This window comes from Lissotriton vulgaris, chromosome 2_1 (genome assembly GCF_964263255.1).
Source record: "Lissotriton vulgaris chromosome 2_1, aLisVul1.2, whole genome shotgun sequence".
Classification (NCBI taxonomy): Eukaryota; Metazoa; Chordata; class Amphibia; order Caudata; family Salamandridae; genus Lissotriton; species Lissotriton vulgaris.
In genome coordinates this window covers 22895670-22912274 of record NC_141687.1, presented here as the reverse complement: position 1 = coordinate 22912274, position 16605 = coordinate 22895670, and the positions used below count along the sequence as shown (strand labels likewise).

Below are 16605 nucleotides of genomic sequence, written 5' to 3'. Positions count from 1 at the left end.
TTAGGGATAGTGATGCGACTGGTTACGGCTAGGGTTTCCATTGGCCGAAGGGGACACCGGATTACTAGGGCTATTAAATGCCAGGTATCAGGGCGACTCTGCCCGGACGTCCAGGCTAAGGTCGGAGAGGACAAGGACAATTGCCTGCTTGAGCCTGTTTGGGATTGGTTGAGGCTAGTGCCAGAAATGCTGTCTACAAGGCAAAGTCACACTACCACCAAAGCACATCTCCAGACTGTCGACTAATAAATGCTCGATCGCGGTCTAAAAACTAACATCACATCTACGACCTTCTTACTGATGCAAAACCAGACATACTATTCATTGCTGAATCATTGTTGGGAGATGATATGGCTCCAGTCCTGCATGAAGCCAGTCCTCTCGGCTATCAAACTATCACCCAAAATCATATACGCTAAAAAGGAGGTGTCCTAGATGTTATGTTATGTTATGTTATGTTCAGGTAAACATTACATATCACCTTAAGTTGAGGACGTCTCCATAAAAGACTGTGAGGCCCTTTTCACCAGATACAATCCTACACCGTCTTCCTCCTGCAACTTCCAGCTCCTTTACAAACCTCCACCTAGCAATGCAACATTCCCAGACACACTTCTAGACATAATATGATAGCTGATAACACTACACTCCAACCTATGCGTTCTGGGTGACCTCAACATTTGGTTTGGAAAAAAAACTAATATGCTCCATCCGAAAACAATCATCTCGGTCTTAGATGCACTGAATCTGATCACATCGTCCACAAATCCTTACACATCGCTGGACACATCCTAGATGTCATTTTTGCTAATACAGAACTAGCTAACTTTCAAACGATAACTCCAGTCACATGGTCAGACCACCAGTTGCTTGCCTTCCAACATAAAACAAAAACGAAGCAGTGCACCTAAAGCCACCTTACATGCATACACCTATCGGCCATGGAACATGCATCCACCGATCGGCCATGGAACATGCATCCACCGATCGACCATGGAACATGCATCTACCGATCGACCATGGAACATGCATCCACCGATCGACCATGGAACATGCATCCACCGATCGACCATGGAACATGCATCCACCGATCGACCATGGAACATGCATCCACCTATCGACCATGGAACATGCATCCACCTATCGACCATGGAACATGCATCCACCTATCGACCATGGAACATGCATCCACCTATCGACCATGGAACATGCATCCACCTATCGACCATGGAACATGCATCCACCTATCGACCATGGAACATGCATCCACCTATCGACCATGGAACATGCATCCACCTATCGACCATGGAACATGCATCCACCTATCGACCATGGAACATGCATCCACCTATCGACCATGGAACATGCATCCACCTATCGACCATGGAACATGCATCCACCTATCGACCATGGAACATGCATCCACCTATCGACCATGGAACATGCATCCACCTATCGACCATGGAACATGCATCCACCTATCGACCATGGAACATGCATCCACCTATCGACCATGGAACATGCATCCACCTATCGACCATGGAACATGCATCCACCTATCGACCATGGAACATGCATCCACCTATCGACCATGGAACATGCATCCACCTATCGACCATGGAACATGCATCCACCTACCGACCATGCAACAAACTCAATTAGGAACACTTAAAAACACAACTAACATCCAGAACAGATTTAGAAACAATACATGGGGTTACAAACTGAGTCGCTGCAGGAAGCTTTTGATATACTGATACCAATAAAAACCACACAAAAGAACTAAAGAAAACAAGCACCGTGGAGAAATACAGAGATGAACTACATAAAACAACAAATCAGAAAGCTCCAACGTGCCTGGCTCAAAACAAACACCAATCACGATAACCGGACTCAGATGTTGCACTAAAAAGTAAAATGATAACATCGCATTATCATTTTATTTTTCCTTTTTGCACTGCACAAAGAGCAGCAGGCGACGCTCCTCCGGCCTTAGTGGAGCGGCGGCCACTGCCTGGTGCTCCTCCACGCAGTTAGTGGAGGAGTTCTGCCCCTCCCCTCTCTTGCCCCAGCCACCCTCATACCTGGTGCTCCTCCATGCAGTTAGTGGGCGAGTTCTGCTCCTTCCCTCGCTTGCCCCATTCACCCTCTTACCTGGTGGTCGCCTTCCCTTTCACTTCCATGCCCCCTCACCTGGAGCTTCTCTAGTGTTCCTGGATGGGCACTTCCCCTCACCCCCCTTCATCCCTTCAGCTGGTGCTCCTCCACACTGGTGCTGCAGGAGCACTGCCCCTTTCACCCACATGCCCCTCTCACCCCCTCACCTCGTGCTCCTCCACACTGGTGCTGCAGGAGCACTGCCCCTTTCACCCACATTCCCCTCTCACCCCCTCGCCTGATGCTCCTCCACGCAGTTGCTGCAGGAGCACTGCCCCTTTCACCCACATGCCCCTTTCACCCACATTCCCCTCTCACCCCCTCGACTGGTGCTCCTTCACACTGGTGCTGCAGGAGCACTGCCCTTTCACCCACCTGCCCCTTTCACCCACATTCCCCTCTCACCCCCTCACCTGGTGCTCCTCCACGCAGTTGCTGGCCGTGTAGTCTATGATGCACCGCCCCAGCCACTCGTCGGGCCTAGCGCTCAGGATGTCGTTGCGGCAGTTCTCCAGGTGAGGCTGCAGCTTGAGGAGCAGGATGCGGGAGAGCAGGTAGCCGAAGCCCCCGTAGCAGTAGCGCCCCCCAGGGTCGCCCCCTATAAACTCCTCGGGGCGGCCCATGTACAGGTCGGCGTCGACGCTCAGGTGGCTGACTAGATGCTCGATGCGGTGGGCCTCCGTGTACGTGTCATCCTGCACCAGGTAGAACCAGTTGAACTCGTTGATGCTGTGGTCCAGGATGTACTTCACCGTCTGGTACATGTTCCAGATGGGGCGCTCGTCGCCATGTGTGACCACCGTCATGCCATGGGGCACCTTGCGCCCGCGCATGCCTGTGAAGTAGATCAGCTTGTCTAACCGGTGGCCCAGGGTCCTGTTCACGGCCACTGCCAGCGTGCCCAGGGTGGTCTTGGAGGTGAGGACCCCCACAAAGAGCTTCTCCCGGATCCCCAGCTCCGTGCTGATGTACCTGGACCTGCAGGAGGGAAGAGAAAGAGGAGCTGGTGAGAGGTGCAAGATTCTGAGCTCTTCTCACTCCATCTCAATGGAGATAAACGACCCTCATATACGGCTGGTAGACATTACCCCCAGTTTTTAAAACTACAAGTGCAATCTAGAAACTTGTCTACAAGTGCTTCTGGAGTATGTACACACATGCCTGAACTACTTACTGTACATGCCTGGCCTCTCTCCATCTAAGTGGAGTCCACGGACCCTCGCTGGTACACTATTGTAACCCCTTAAAACTACAGGTCTTATCTAGAGACAGAAAGTTAGCAAGGGATGGTGAGATGCTCTGCTAACACTGCACGTGTGCACCAGGGCTTCTGGAGTCTGATCATTTTATAATACATGTAGAACATGAAGAAAGTCCACTCATGTCAATGCAAGCATCAGCAGAAAGACGTGTACACATGTACATTTTAAAGGAAAAATACAGGCCCAAACGGTCTTGAATAGTAGAAAAGAAAGCACAAATGGAGTCAAAACCTCGGGGGAGGAAGTGGACATAGAATAGGGAAATCTATTCAGACACCAGAAATAGAAGGTCACAGGCCCGCATAAAAGAATACGTCTCCGAGAAAATATGCAGATAAAGCAGCAGAGAGGCACAGAATAGGTGGGAGGTTAAGCCTTGCAGAGCAGTAGACGCATAGGGAGGAGAGTATTGGAGTGGTGTGGCTCACTGGTTAGAGGCGGCAGACCCGTAAGCAGAGAACGGCCCGGGACCAGGGTTCAATCCCCGACGTGGCAGGGTCGTGGACCAGGGTCAAACGGACTCGATAATTCTCGCCTCGGTGCCTACTCTAACCAGGGAACACACTCGGCAAGTCTGGGCATTAAGCTTGCCTCATCTCTACAACGGCCCCCCACAGACACCGGGGATGCCTGGCTCCACCTTGGAGATACCCAGAAAGGGACAATCTCACAGGAAAAACCAGGACGGGTTCCCCAGCGGTCTTCAGCGCCAGGATACTCCTTGGAGTCACAGTGCGCTTTACAAGTACACCCACATTTACATTTACATTTATTGCTAGGCTTCAAAGAGCAAGAAAGGCCAAGGGCAGCGGAGGTGCAGCGGGGGTGCAGCGGGGGTGCGGAAATGGAACTTTAATACGTGCGCATGAATCAAGTCAAGTCAAGTCAATAAATTTATATAGCGCGCTACATACCCAGAGGGTCTCAAGGCGCTTGAAGAGGGGTGGGGAATTACTTCTCGAATATCCAGGTTTTAAGTTGCTTTCTGAATGCTAGGTGGTTTTGAGTGAGGCGAAGGTGCATGGGAAGTGAGTTCCAGGTTTTGGCCGCTAGGTAGGAGAATGATCTTCCTCCCATGGTGGTTTTGTTGACGCGGAGAATAGCAGCGAGGGCTTGGTTGGAAGAGCGCAGCTGGCGGGAGGGGGTGTAGAAGGAAAGACGTGTATTGAGGCATTCGGGTCCAAGTTCGTAAAGAGCTTTGTGTGCGTGGGTGAGGAGGCGGAAAGTTATCCTCTTATTGACGGGGAGCCAGTGGAGGTCTTTCAGGTGACCAGAAATGTGTTCTTTACGCGGGGTGTCTAATATGAGTCTGGCTGATGCGTTCTGGATGCGTTGGAGTTTTTTCTGAAGTTTTGCGGTGGTACCGGCGTAAAGGGTGTTTCCGTAGTCCAGGCGGCTTGTAACCAGTGCGTGGGTGACCGTTTTTCTAGTTTCGGTGTGGATCCAGCGAAATGTATTTTTGAGCATGCGAAGAATGTTGAAGCAAGATGAAGAGACGGCGTTGACTTGTCTGGTCATCGAGAGTGAGGAATCCAGGATGACGCCTAGGTTCCGTGCGTGATCCGTCGGGATGGGTGCTTTTCCAAGGGCTTCTGGCCACCAAGAGTCGTCCCAGGCGGAGGGGAAGGTGCCTAAGATGAGGACTTCTGTTTTGTCTGAATTCAGTTTCAGACGGCTATGCTTCATCCATTCGGCTACCTCTTTCATTCCTTCATGTAGGTTGGTTTTGGCGATGTTTGGGTCTTTGGTGAGTGAGAGGATCAGTTGAGTGTCATCAGCGTAGGAGATGATGTTGAGGTTGTGTTGGCGTGCGATAGTCGCGAGGGGGCTCATGTATACGTTGAAGAGGGTGGGGCTGAGTGAAGATCCTTGTGGCACGCCGCAGATGACTTCAGTGGACTCTGACTTGAATGGTGGGAGGCGTACTCTCTGAGTTCTTCCGGCAAGGAATGAGGTGATCCATTCCAGTGCTTTTCCTTGGATTCCGATGTTTCTGAGTCGTTGTAACAGGGTGTTATGACAGACTGTGTCGAAGGCTGCGGAGAGGTCGAGGAGGATGAGGGCGACTGTGTCTCCATTGTCCAGTAGAGTTCGGATGTCGTCTGTTGCTGCGATGAGTGCGGTCTCAGTACTGTGTTTGGCTCGGAAGCCGGACTGTGAGGAGTCAAGGGATTTGTTGGCTTCGAGGAAGGCGGCGAGCTGGTTGTTGACAGCCTTCTCGATGACCTTGGCCGGGAGTGGAAGGAGCGAGATGGGGCGGTAGTTTTTGAGTTCGGTGGGGTCAGCTGTGGGTTTTTTCAGAAGGGCGCTGAGTTCGGCGTGTTTCCAGCGTTCTGGGAAGGTGCCGGAGTTGAGGGAGCAGTTGATGACGTCTCGGAGGTGTGGTGCTATGATGGAGTCTGCTTTGTTGAAGATGTGGTGAGGGCATGGGTCTGTGGGAGATCCTGAGTGGATGGAGTTCATCAGGCGGATGGTGTCCTCAGTGGAGACTGGGTTCCAGTCATTAAGGATGTTCAAGGGGGGTGAAGGTACGGCAGAGGGTTGGGTGGGTTGGTCTTCGAGTTGGTTGTCGAAGCTGTTGTGGATGTCTGCGATTTTGTCGTGGAAGAACGAAGCTAGGGAGTCACAAAGGGTTTGAGAGGGGGTGATGTCGTTGGAGTTGGCAGTGGAGTTGGTAAACTCTTTGACGATGTTGAATAATTCCTTGCTGTTGAGGGCGTTTTTGTCTAGTCGGTCTTTGAATGCGGTTTTCTTGGCAGTCCGGATCAATTGGTGGTGTATGCGGGTGGCGTTTTTGAAGGCGTCCCTGGTGTTGGTGTTTGGGTCTTTTTTCCAGGCCTTCTCAAGGGAGCGACAGAGTTTCTTGGATTTCTTAAGATCCTCGTTGAACCAGGGGGCGTTTTTACTGCCTGGTTTGATTTGACGTTTTTTCAAAGGTGCTAGGTTGTCGGCGGTGTTGGTTAGCCATTGAGTGAGGTTAATGGCTGCTTGGTTGGGGTTCGATGAGTGGGCAGGGGGGTTTTGAAGAAGCGATGAGGAGATCTGGTCGATGGTGATTTTGTTCCAGTTTCTTTGCAGGGTAGGTTGAGGATGGTTGTGGGTTGTGGTCTTATTCTAAATGAAGTGAACGCAGCTGTGGTCCGTCCATTGGAGAACTGTGGTGTGACTGAAGGAAATATGTTTGCTGGAGGTGAAGATAGGGTCGAGAGTGTGACCTGCATGGTGTGTGGGGGTATTAACAAGTTGTTTGAGTCCGAGGTTGGCGAGATTGTCCAGAAGGGTGGTGGCGTTGTTGTCGTTGCTCTTTTCCAGGTGAAAATTGAGGTCTCCCAAGAGGATGTAGTCCTCGGAGGAGAGGGCGTGTTGGGTGATAAAATCAGTGATGACTTCAGTGAATTGTGCACGGGGTCCCGGTGGTCTGTAGAGGAGGGTGCCTCTGAGTGTGGTCTTGGGGTCGGTGTGGATCTGGAAGTGAAGGTGTTCGGCGCTAGAGAGGTTGACGTCCGAGCTGGTTGAGATGCGGATGGAGTTCTTATGGACGATGGCGATGCCTCCTCCTGTTTGGTTGGTGCGGTCTTTTCGGATGATCTTGTAGCCTTCCGGGATGGCTATGATGATGTCTGGGGCTGAAGAGGTGTTCATCCAAGTTTCTGTTAGGAAGGCGACGTCTGGAGAGATGGTGTCTAGTAGATTCCAAAGGTTGATGGCATGGGTGTTGAGTAGGATGCATTTAAGGTGGTTGGCGTCAGATCTATGTTTGGTGTTAGTGGATGTGGAATTGGTATTTGTGCCGTCAAACTTGCAGGAGTTGCATGTGAAGGGTCCATGGGTGTGTCCTGGTGCGGCTTGGGCGCAGCTGGGGAGTCGGCCGGGGTTTAGAGCAAGGAGGGAGGAGGAATCGTATGTAATGTGGGTGGGCTGGGGCTTAAGGTAACCAGGGGGTCTGGCGCTGGGCGCGGTCCAGCGTAGACGGGCTTACCTTTGGCGCACCTTCGACGCGGCCGTAGCGCGTGGACGCTGCACGTTGAGGCATCAGCCTTAAATGAGTGGTGGGGGGGGCCGAGCGTGGGAAGGGCAGCTAAGAGGCGGGGTCTGGGAGGAGCCACAGGCTGCTGAGGGTAAACAGAGAGCTACAATGGAGCCCGGACCCTGAACCGAAACTGGGTCACAGCCGGAGTGGGCAACACGTTTCAAAACACAGTGAAATGCACTCCAAACAATCGTCTCTTCCCCTGATTAACTAGCAGTAGTGCGCAGCAGGAAATCAATACAGTGCAAGCAGGCAGATACCACCAAGCGCCGAGTGCACTATTGTGATAAATAAGTAAATATACTGAAAAACGATACCAAGCGCTGAGTGCGCTTCAACAGCAGGCAGGCAGGCGCGAATACAGCCAGCAGTGAGTGCAGCGTCTGGGGGAGGCAGAGGGCGAGGGGAGCGACCGCACAGGAGAGTGTCCACTCGGTCACAAATGGTGTGAGGCCGTGACGCGTTAGCTGTGCTTGTGGGTGGGAGGGGCAGCTGGGAGGCGGGGTCTGGGCGAATGCTGTTTTTGCAGAAGTATTACCTTTCGATATAATGTTGTGCTTGAGCAAATGTTCATTTAATATGCACATGTATGACGTATTTGCAGTTACAAAAAGGTATAAAAGAAACTGTCCGCCACATTGTAAATTGAAATTCAGATTCCAGTTCCACGGAGGCGACGGACCTTCCGCGCGCTCTTCATAAACTCTATGCTAGCTTGCCAACAGAAGTCTTGTCTTTTTCTTTTGTCGGGCCACACATGTGCCTGGAGTACTGTACATGCGTGGTCTCACTCCATCTCAGTGGAGAACAGACCCTCATATGCTGCTGGTACACAAACTACCCCGAGTGTGCTGGGTATACTCAGACGTGAGTCCCAGACTCTATACAGGGTGGTGTGGAGTGCAAAAAAACGATGGATTTAGGCCCAGATCTCTGTACTGGTATGAATGTATGGCATTGTTCTGCATTCTGCCCATCAACTGTGTTTTTTGCACAAACTACTGCCACCTTTCAAGCTACAAGTCTAAGACCACACTAAACATATCAGAATCAAGCAGAGCCACACATGGGCCGGAGCACACTAAATACATCAGAATCAAACAGAGCCACACACGGGCCGGAGCACACTAAACACATCAGAATCAAGCAGAGCCACACACGGGCCGGAGCGCACTAAACACATCAGAATCAAGCAGAGCCACACACGGGCCAGAGCACACTAAAAACATTAGAATCGAGCAGAGCCACACACGGGCCGGAGCACACTAAACACATCAGAATCAAGCAGAGCCATACACGGGCCAGAACACACTAAACACATCAGAATCAAGCAGAGCCACACACGGGCCGGAACACACTAAACATATCAGAATCAAGCAGAGCCACACACGGACAAGACCACACTAAACATATCAGAATCAAGCAGAGCCACACACGGACAAGACCACACTAAACATATCAGAATCAAGCAGAGCCACACACGGGCCGGAGCACACTAAACACATCAGAATCAAGCAGAGCCGCACACGGGCCGGAACACACTAAACACATCAGAATCAAGCAGAGCCACACACGGGCCAGAGCACACTAAACACATCAGAATCAAGCAGAGCCACACACGGACAAGACCACACTAAACACATCAGAATCAAGCAGAGCCAAACACGGGCCAGAACACACTAAACACATCAGAATCAAGCAGAGCCACACACGGGCCAGAACACACTAAACACATCAGAATCAAGCAGAGCCACACACGGGCCGGAGCACACTAAACACATCAGAATCAAGCACAGCCACACACGGGCCAGAACACACTAAATACATCAGAATCAAGCAGAGCCACACACGGGCCAGAACACACTAAAAACATTAGAATCGAGCAGAGCCACACACGGGCCGGAGCACACTAAACACATCAGAATCAAGCAGAGCCATACACGGGCCAGAACACACTAAACACATCAGAATCAAGCAGAGCCACACACGGGCCAGAACACACTAAACACATCAGAATCAAGCAGAGCCACACACGGGCCAGAACACACTAAACACATCAGAATCAAGCAGAGCCACACACGGGCCGGAGCACACTAAACACATCAGAATCAAGCAGAGCCACACACCCGCAAGAGCACACTAAACACATCAGAATCAAGCAGAGCCACACACGGGCCAGAACACACTAAACACATCAGAATCAAGCAGAGCCACACACGGGCCGGAACACACTAAACACATCAGAATCAAGCAGAGCCACACACGGGCCAGAACACACTAAACACATCAGAATCAAGAGAGCCACACACGGGCCAGAACACACTAAACACATCAGAATCAAGCAGAGCCACACACGGGCAAGAGCACACTAAACACATCAGAATCAAGCAGAGCCACACACGGGCCGGAGCACACTAAACACATCAGAATCAATCAGAGCCACACATGGGCCGGAGCACACTAAACACATCAGAATCAAGCAGAGCCACACACGGACAAGACCACACTAAACACATCAGAATCAAGCAGAGCCACACACGGGCCGAAGCACACTAAACACATCAGAATCAAGCAGAGCCACATACGGGCCAGAGCACACTAAATACATCAGAATCAAACAGAGCCACACGGGCCGGAGCACACTAAACACATCAGAATCAAGCAGAGCCACACACGGGCCGGAGCGCACTAAACACATCAGAATCAAGCAGAGCCACACACGGGCCAGAGCACACTAAAAACATTAGAATCAAGCAGAGCCACACACGGGCCGGAACACACTAAACACATCAGAATCAAGCAGAGCCACACACGGGCCGGAACACACTAAAAACATCAGAATCAAGCAGAGCCACACATGGGCCGGAACACACTAAACACATCAGAATCAAGCAGAGCCACACACGGGCCAGAACACACTAAACACGTCAGAATCAAGAGAGCCACACACGGGCCAGAACACACTAAACACATCAGAATCAAGCAGAGCCACACACGAGCAAGAGCACACTAAACACATCAGAATCAAGCAGAGCCACACACGGGCCGGAGCACACTAAACACATCAGAATCAAGAGAGCCACACACGGGCCGGAGCACACTAAACACATCAGAATCAAGCAGAGCCACACACGGGCCAGAACACACTAAACACATCAGAATCAAGCAGAGCCACACACGGTCCAGAACACAATAAACACATCAGAATCAAGCAGAGCCACACACGGGCCGGAACACACTAAACACATCAGAATCAAGCAGAGCCACACACGGGCCGGAGCACACTGAACACATCAGAATCAAGCAGAGCCACACACGGGCCAGAACACACTAAACATCAGTGCCACCAACCCTGTACATTGGCCGGAACAGACTGAACACAACGTCACAAAAGCTTTCCAACTCCGGGATACAATGAAAACGCTGCAACGGGCCCAAAACAACCGACAGAGCCACGAGGCCATGCTACTGGGAGCTTGGGCGCTACACAAAGGCCACGGGCGGCGATGCAATGAAAAATGCGGCCAGACCGGAATAACTCCCAGACTTGGGACCTCTGGAAGCTGTGGCAACGGGCGAGGGGTCCTCGGCTGAAGTGCACAAGAGCACACACCTCGGAGCCGGGCCACCCAGGGCTGTCCGTCTCCGGGTCTCTTGGCTGACGTGCACAAGAGCACACACCTTGGAGCAGGGGCTGTCCGTCTCCGGGGCCCTCCGCTCAGTTGCACAAGAGCACACACCTCGGAGCAGGGGCTGCCCGTCACAGGGACCCTCAGGCGAGGTGCACAAGAGCACACACCTCTGAGCAGGGGCCGCCCAGGGCTGTCCGTCTCTGGGGCCCTCGGTTGAGGTGCACAAGAGCACACACTTCGGAGCAGGGCCGACAAGTACTGTCCGTCTCCGGGGCCCTTTGCTGAGGTGCACAAAAGCACAAACCTCGGAGCAGGGGCTGTCCGTCTCCGGGGCCCTCGGCTGAGGTGCAGAAGAGCACACACCTCGGAGCAGGGGCTGTCCATCTCCGGGGCCCTCAGCTGAGGTGCACAAGAGCACACACGTCAGTCTCTTGGGCCCTTGGCTGGAGTGCACAAGAGCACACACCTCGGGGCAGGGCCGCCCAGGACTGTCCGTCTCCGGGGCCTCGGCTGAGGTGCACAAGAGCACACAACCTGGAACAGGGCCGCCCAGGGCTGTCCGTCTCCGGGGCCTCAGCTGAGGTGCACAAGAGCACACAAGTCCGTCTCCGGGGCCCTCGGCTGAGGTGCAGAAGAGCACACACCTCGGAGCAGGGGCTGTCCATCTCCGGGGCCCTCAGCTGAGGTGCACAAGAGCACACACGTCAAGTCTCTGGGGCCCTTGGCTGGAGTGCACAAGAGCACACACCTCGGAGCAGGGCAGCCCACGGCTGTCCGTCTCTGGGGCCTCGGCTGAGGTGCACAAAAGCATAACCTTGGAGCAGGGGCAGTCGGGGTTGTCCATTTCCAGGATCCTCGGCTGAGGTGCACAAGAGCACACACCTCGGAGCAGGGGCTGTCCGTCTCCGGGGCTCTCGGCCGAGGTGCACAAGAGCACACACTTCGGAGCAGGGGCCGCCCGGGGCTGTCAGTCTCCATGGCACTCGGCTGAGGTGCACAAGAGCACACAAACCTCAGAGCAGGGTGTCGCCAGCTGCCGTTTGTTCACTACAGGTCTGGGCGCATTCTTTGGATTCCCAGGTCCATCAGTCCGCGTCTGTTTGCACCATTGCCATCACCATTGTGACCTTCATGCGCCTATCCCTCGAGCACTGGACGGGGTATCGGTCTGTCCCTCCCTCATCCGGACAGAGGGTGCGAAGGAAGAACCCATGGCAGCAGTGCCCCGTGAGGTGCGTGTGTCTGCACACTGTTTGCACTAGTACTGCGTCCACATGATGCAGCCATCACCTCTTTGTGCTTCTTGTGCAAAAGGAGTCTCTGCTCCATGCTTCAAACGACCCCATGGCCTTCGACCTACTACCAGAGGGAAGGAGGGCAGGTGAGATGCAGGCCTTGAGGCGCTGCGGCATCTAGGAACTCTCATACCCGGGAGATGCCAGGAAGTCCTGTTTCTAAGATCTTTGCTCTTTTCCAGAGTGTCCGTCACAAGCCGATCTTCCTGGTACAGCGTGTCCTGTACACCTCAGACCTCCCTCTGTTCCATCCGTGCAGCTTGTCCTGTACACCTCAGACCTCTGTTCCATCCGTGCAGCATGTCCTGTACACCTCCGACCTCTCTGTTCCATCCGTGCAGTGTCTCGTACACCTCAAACCTCTCTCTGTTCCATCCATGCAGTGTGTCATGTACACCTCAGACCTCCCTCGGTTCCACCTGTGCAGCGTATCCCGTACACCTCAGACCTCTCTGTTCCATCTGTGAAGTGTCTCGTACACCTCAGACATCTCTTGGTTCCATCTATACGGTGTGTCCTGTACACCTCAGACCTCCTTCTGTTTCATCCGTGCAGTGTGCCATGTACACCTCAGACCTCTCTCTGTTCCATCTGTGCAGTGTCATGTACACCTCAGACCTCCCTCTGTTCCATCTGTGTAGCGTGTTCCGTACACCTCGGACCTCTCTGTTCCATCTGTGTAGCGTGTCCCGTACACCTCGGACCTCTCTGTTCCATCCGTGCAGAGTGTCCTGTACACCTCAGACCTCTCTACTCCATCTGTGCAGTGTCTCATGTACACCTCAGACCTCTCTGTTCCATCCGTGCAGCTTGTCCTGTACACCTCAGACCTCTGTTCCATCCGTGCAGTGTGCCATGTACACCTCAGACCTCTCTCTGTTCCATCTGTGCAGTGTCTCGTACACCTCAAACCTCTCTCTGTTCCATCCATGCAGTGTGTCATGTACACCTCAGACCTCCCTCGGTTCCACCTGTGCAGCGTATCCCGTACACCTCAGACCTCTCTGTTCCATCTGTGAAGTGTCTCGTACACCTCAGACATCTCTTGGTTCCATCTATACGGTGTGTCCTGTACACCTCAGACCTCCTTCTGTTTCATCCGTGCACTGTGCCATGTACACCTCAGACCTCTCTCTGTTCCATCTGTGCAGTGTCATGTACACCTCAGACCTCCCTCTGTTCCATCTGTGTAGCGTGTTCCGTACACCTCGGACCTCTCTGTTCCATCTGTGTAGCGTGTCCCGTACACCTCGGACCTCTCTGTTCTATCCGTGCAGAGTGTCCTGTACACCTCAGACCTCTCTGCTCCATCCGTGCAGTGTCTCATGTACACCTCAGACCTCTCTGTTCCATCCGTGCAGTGTCTCATGTACACCTCTGACGTCTCTTTGTTCCATCTGTGCAGCGTGTCCCGTACATCTCAGACCTCTGTTTCATCCGTGCAGTGTGCCATGTACACCTCAGACCTCTCTGTTCCATCCGTGCAGTGTCTCATGTACACCTCAGACCTATGTTCCATCAGTGCAGTGTCTCATGTACACCTCTGACGTTTCTGTTCCATCTGTGCAGCGTGTCCCATACACCTCAGACCTCTGTTCCATCCGTGCAGTGTGTCCTGTACACCTCAGACACCTGTACACACGTACACCTCTGTTCCATCTGTGCAACGTGTCCTGTACACCTCAGACCTCCCTCTGTTCCATACGTGCAGCATGTCCCCAACACCTCAGACCTCTCTCTGTTCCACCCGTGCAGTACATGTACATGACACTGCACAGAAGGAACAGAGGGGGTCTGAGGTGTACGGGACACGCTGCACGGATGGAACAGAGAGAGGGGTCTGAGGTGTACGGGACACGCTGCACAGATGGAACAGAGGGAGAGGTCTGAGGTGTACAAGACACGCAGCACAGATGGAACAGAGAGATCTGAGGTGTACAGGACAACTGCACAGATGGAACAGATGCAGAGGTCTGAGTTGTACGGGACACGCTGCACGAATGGAACAGAGAGAGGTCTGAGGTGTACGGGACACGCTGCACGAATGGAACAGAGAGAGGTCTGAGGTGTACGGGACACGCTGCGCGAATGGAACAGAGAGAGGTTCAAGGTGTACAGGACGCTGCACAGAGGGAGGTCTGAGGTGTACAGGAACCACTGCACAGATGGAAAAGAGGGAAGTCTGAGGTGTACATGGCACGCTGCACGGATGGAACAGAGAGAGAGGTCGGAGGTGTACGGGACACGCTGCACAGATGGAACAGAGATCTGAGGTGTACATGATACTGCAGAAGTGGAACAGAGAGAGAAGTCTCAGGTGTGCTTGACACTGCACAGATGGAACAGAGGGAGAGGTCTGAAGTGTATGGGACATGCTGCACGGATGGAACAGAGAGGTCTGAGGTGTACGGGACACGCTGCACGAATGGAACAGAGAGAGGTCTGAGGTGTAAGGGACACGCTGCACGGATGTAACAGAGAGAGGTTCAAGGTGTACAGGACGCTGCACAGATGGAACAGAGGGAGGTCTGAGGTGTACATGACAGTTCACAGATGAAACAGAGAGGTCTGAGATGTACAGGACACGCTGTACGTATGGAACAGAGAGGTCTGAGGTGTACATGACACAGTTCACAGATGGAACAGAGAGAGGTCTGAGGTGTACAGGACGCTGCACAGATGGAACAGAGGGAGGTCTGAGGTGTTCAGGACGCTGCACAGATGGAACAGAGAGAGAGGTCTGAGGTGTACATGACAGTTCACAGATGGAATAGAGAGAGGTCTGAGGTGTCCAAGAACCTGGCCGCAGGGCCGAAGGAGTTGACGGGAGAAAAAGGTCTGTCAGGCAATCTGAAACGCTTATTTTTCAAATTTATGGTACAATTAGACCAGCCGTACAGATGCTGAACAGAATTACACAATCATGAAAAGGACGTTTTCAGAGTACAGTTTCAAATTTCTGCCAAATTTGGCATAAATCCATTGGGCCGTCTTTTTCTAGATTTTGTCCTATAATTCCCTTTGGGAATTAACATGAGATAGTTATGTTTTGTGGCCTCCTCTTTGTTGCTTGTGCCCCACTTGACTGTCACCCCAAAACTAAGAAGGAGCCGAGTTAATGATGTTTTTGGGGGAAAGTTTCTTTTAGATTTGTAAAAGAATGCCATAGTTCTTAGTCAAACAACAAATGCCCTTTCTATGAAATCTCTAACCTAACAACACAGTGGTGACTGCCACGGGTCATAAACATACATACACCAACACACAATAGCAGTCCATGGTCACTTTGCATCAAGGTGAGATAGTACCAGTAATAAGGAAGCCCGTACACCTGGAACAGAGGATGGCTGAAAGGAACACAGACAATCTCATGTGCAACACCTAAATGCAGTAAAGCGATCATTCAAACAACAAGCCGTGTCACACCGACGAAATAGTGGGAACTTGAGGGATGCACTCACCGCTGATACCACTAACTCGCACAACCCACTTCTCCGCCAACCAAAGAAACGGGCTAGAGGCCAGCACTTAAAAGACTAGGCCGGACTAGGCTCGGGATGTTGAGCTGGAAGGGCAACTCAGAACACTCTAGGGCAGTGGCTCCAACCTGGGGTTCAGGGACCCCTGGGGGTCCACAACTACTTAGAAAATTAAATATTATCAGATCAATAAAGTGTATAGAAATAAAGAAGCTAAGTGTACAATTGAAAATTTTACGATGCACTGTAAATGCACCTCCAACTCATTTTTAATTTTTCTTCCCCTTCACTTGGTGTCTCCAGCTTCAATCAATCAATCAGTGACATTTATAGAGCGCACTACATACCCGTAGGGTCTCAAGGCGCTGGGGGTGGGGGGGGTGCCGCTACTGCTCGAACAGCCAGGTCTTCAGCTTCTTCCTGAAGGAGAGGTGGTCTTGGGTCAGGCGCAGGTCGGTCGGGAGGGAGTTCCAGGTCTTGGCGGCCAGGTAGGAGAAGGACCTTCCTCCTGTAGTCGCTCTTCGGATGCGGGGGACGGCGGCGAGGGCGTGGTTGGCTGATCGGAGGTGGCGTTTGGGAGCGTAGAAGTTGATTCGGCTGTTGAGGTAGCTCGGGCCTTGGTCGTGTAGGGCTTTGTGTGCGTGGGTGAGGAGGCGGAAGGTGATTCTTTTGTTGACGGGGAGCCAGTGAAGGTCTCTCAGATGTCCGGAGATGTGGCTGGTTCGTGGGATGTCGAGGAGGAGTCTGGCT

The 16605-nt window shown here is 52.5% G+C and overlaps 1 protein-coding gene across 2 annotated transcripts in view; it reads right to left on the bottom strand.

The window, feature by feature from the left end:
* The window catches only part of CHPF (chondroitin polymerizing factor), a 160268-nt gene that overhangs the window by 78342 nt on the left and 65321 nt on the right, over positions 1 to 16605 (bottom strand). For both annotated transcript variants that reach the window (XM_086954353.1, XM_086954351.1), the window contains one exon: positions 2571 to 3135. In XM_086954353.1, the coding sequence (XP_086810479.1) occupies positions 2571 to 3135 (565 nt within the window). The remainder of the gene's footprint in view (positions 1 to 2570; positions 3136 to 16605) is intronic.